Genomic DNA, 3,261 nt, shown 5'->3' with positions numbered 1-3,261 from the left:
ATATAGAGGAGAAGTGTCCTGGTTTATCACATCTGTAACAAATAATGTTTGATCTATCCTTCTTTTCTTTCCCTTGGTTTTGATCATTCTGACTTGTTGTTCTATCTTGTGAGTTAAACCTTCCTCCCCTTCCTCGGCCTCTGTTTCCTCTACCACCTCTTCCACGACCTCTTCCTCTTGTCGCAGAGTTTTGTTGGTAAGGGTTTGTGTACAAGAGTTTTCCTTGAGTTATCCATTGTTTTCTTCATCAAGGATTATTTCTTCATATGCTTTCAATCTTCCAATTATATCTTCATAGCTAGTCTTCTTTAAATCTAAGACTTGTTTGAGAGAAGCTATGATATGAATATACTTGGATCTTGGTAAACTATTGAGAAACTTCTTTACCAGTTTATCTTCATCAATGGATTGTCCAAGTGACGCAGTTTTTGAGGCTATCTCTGATAGCTTTCCTGCAAAGCTATCAATATTATCAGTGTCTTTCATCTTCACTCTTTCAAATTCAGACATTAAGGTTTGCAGACGGTCTTCTTTAACTCGATCAGCTCCGAGCTTACGTGCCTTTATTGCATCCCAAATTTTCTTTGAAGTTTCCTGTTCACCAACTTGTAGAACAAGACATTCTGGTATTGCTTGAAAGAGTAATCCAATGGCAACATTGTTTTTGTCTGGGTCTAATGTACCAGGATCAATTGTTTCCTAAAATTTGTAGATTTTCATCAGTACCTTCATTCTCATGGCCCATACTGTGTAGTTTGTGGCTTTGAGGATTGGAACTTGTATTGATGGTGGCGTGAACTGTTTTGCACCCACAATGGTGGTTTCGTTTTCCATGGCTCAAAAACAAGCTCTGATACCAATTAATGGCAACTGCAAGATGAAACTTAGCTTATATAAAGACAACTCTCTTTATTGATGTTTAGAAAATCTCTCAAAACTAAACACAAGCTCTAATCTTGCTCATATGATCAACCACAACTTTGGTAATCATATATATATAGAACTATGAATTCCTTTTCCTAGTCCTATTACCTTATTACATGTCTTTCCTTTTATTAGAACTATATGACTTCTAATTACCTTAGGATTACATCAATTTCCTAATCTTGTCCTAACCAGCTTGTTAGTGACTTCTATGTTGAATTTTAACCAACATAGAGAACTCCTCTTACAGACTTACACCTATTACCTACACCAACAATTGTTACAGTGACTTTCTTGGAATTGAACTCTAAAATTATCCACGCTCCAAATGTATTGGACGTGTACACATTGTGTGTCACGGCAGTGGCATCACAACCACCAGAACAAGTCTTCAACTCACAGTCCGAGTCTTATGTTGTTGTTAAAACTTCCCTGTATTCTAGTCAGAGTTTGTTTAGATTAGGAAACATATCTTTTAGATATTCTGTATACACTATATATATCACATGTAAAGAACAAAAAGATATCAATTCAGAATATATTCTTCACAGAGATCTTTGAAACTTTAAGATGGTATCCTTGTAGATCCTAGGAAACATATCTTCCCTTCCGCTTCATCTCTGCCGCCGTCTCCTTTTATCATTCATATTTTTTTCATCATGTCTGGATCTAATCCATCTTCTCCCAACTCTCCAGTGCATGACAACATCTCTTCCCAAAACAATGAAACTCTGATCAATTCTTCAGCTCTTCCTAGAACTCTAGACCCTTATATCATTCATCCTAGTGATAACCCTGCAACTGTGCTATCCTCTCCTCTTTTACAAGGAGACAACTACGGTTCCTGGGTTAGGGGAATCACCAAGTCTCTGAATGCCAAGGGCAAGCTTGGTTTCGTTGATGGCTCCCTTCCTCCTCCAACAGATCCGTTGCAGTTTCAATGCTGGAAGAGATGTGATGATCTCGTGGGAAGTTGGATTCTAAACTCTTGTCAACCAGATATCAGGGCTAGCTGCCTGTATGCTGCCAACTCTCATGCTATCTGGAAAGATCTGCAAATCAGGTTTTGTGTCTCCAATACCCCTATTCTGTTTCGTTTAAAATATTCAATTGCTTCAATCAAACATGAATCAATGCCTGTGTCTCTTTACTATAGCAAAATAAAAACTCTTTGGGATCAATATGACTCCCTGGTTGCTTCTACGGAAGCATGTATATGTGGTGCTGGCAAGCACATGCTTGAAAGACTCGAAAGAGAGCGTGCCATGGAGTTTCTGCAGGGATTACACGACAGGTTTTCCAACCTTCGTAGTCAGATACTCACCATTGATCCCTCCCAAAGTGCACTTCGTATCTTCAATCTTGTTCAGCAGGAGGAGGAACAGCAGCATATAACCCATACTCCTTTGCCAACTGTTGATGCTGCTGCTCTTGCTTCGACTCGAAATCTCCAGTCCAGCTCTCATCCGCCATCCAATCAGAACAAGCGTCAGCGTCCCTTTTGCGACTATTGTAACAGACTAGGACATGTTCGAGACAAGTGCTACAGGCTCCATGGTTTTCCCCCTGCCAACAGTTCTCAACAGCAGCCTTTGGCTAATGCAAATCTGCACATGACTGCTGCTGCTGCAGCTCTGTCAACTGACCCATATGCTGCATCACACGCTCTTCCCTCCCTGTATGCCGATCAGTATGCTCGCCTTTTGGCCTTGATCAACCCTGCACCAGACTCTGCACAACCTGATGCTCGTGCCAATTTTGCAGGTAACACTCTCTCCACCTCCATTGTTGATCCATGGTTTGTGGAAAGTGGTACAACGCACCACATCTGCAACTCACTGCATTACTTTACATCTTACATACATGTTCAATCATCAATTCTCATGCAACTCCCGGATGGCTCATTCTCCGTGGTTAAGCATATTGGCGAGGTTGTTTTTTCGCCTACCCTAAAACTGTCGAATGTACATCACATTCCTAATTTCAAGTTCAATCTCATCTTTGTGAGTCAATTAACTCGCCAAACTAATTGCATTGCTTATTTCTTCGAACATGTTTGTTTCTTTCAGGACCGTGTAACGAAAGCAGTGATTGGTCGGGCTGATTTTATCTCTGGCTTGTATCATCTCCAAGCCCATCCGCACCAGTCATTCAATAGAGTCTTATGTAATAAAACAACTGCCGATGTTTGGCACTGCATACTAGGTCATCCTAGTTTTGATCGTTTTAAATTTATTTGTCGTACTTTTGATTACATTAAATCTAGTTCTACTCCCTTTTGTGATGTCTGTCCATTGGCTAAACAAAGCCGTTTGTCTTTTAATAAAACTTCAGTGT

At 40.1% G+C, this 3,261-nt stretch overlaps 1 protein-coding gene across 1 annotated transcript; it reads left to right on the top strand.

Moving 5' to 3' along the window:
* Positions 1 to 1,583: 1,583 nt before the first annotated feature.
* On the top strand, positions 1,584 to 3,028 carry LOC113342017. Its single transcript, XM_026586684.1, has 2 exons — positions 1,584 to 2,688; positions 2,994 to 3,028. The coding sequence occupies exons 1-2, from the start codon at positions 1,584 to 1,586 to the stop codon at positions 3,026 to 3,028; spliced, it is 1,140 nt and encodes a 379-aa protein (XP_026442469.1).
* Positions 3,029 to 3,261: the final 233 nt, after the last annotated feature.

The sequence above is a fragment of the Papaver somniferum genome, unplaced genomic scaffold (genome assembly GCF_003573695.1).
Source record: "Papaver somniferum cultivar HN1 unplaced genomic scaffold, ASM357369v1 unplaced-scaffold_33, whole genome shotgun sequence".
Taxonomy (NCBI): Eukaryota; Viridiplantae; Streptophyta; class Magnoliopsida; order Ranunculales; family Papaveraceae; genus Papaver; species Papaver somniferum.
Note: the sequence above shows the minus strand (reverse complement) of the source record. Positions and strands in the feature narration are given on the sequence as shown.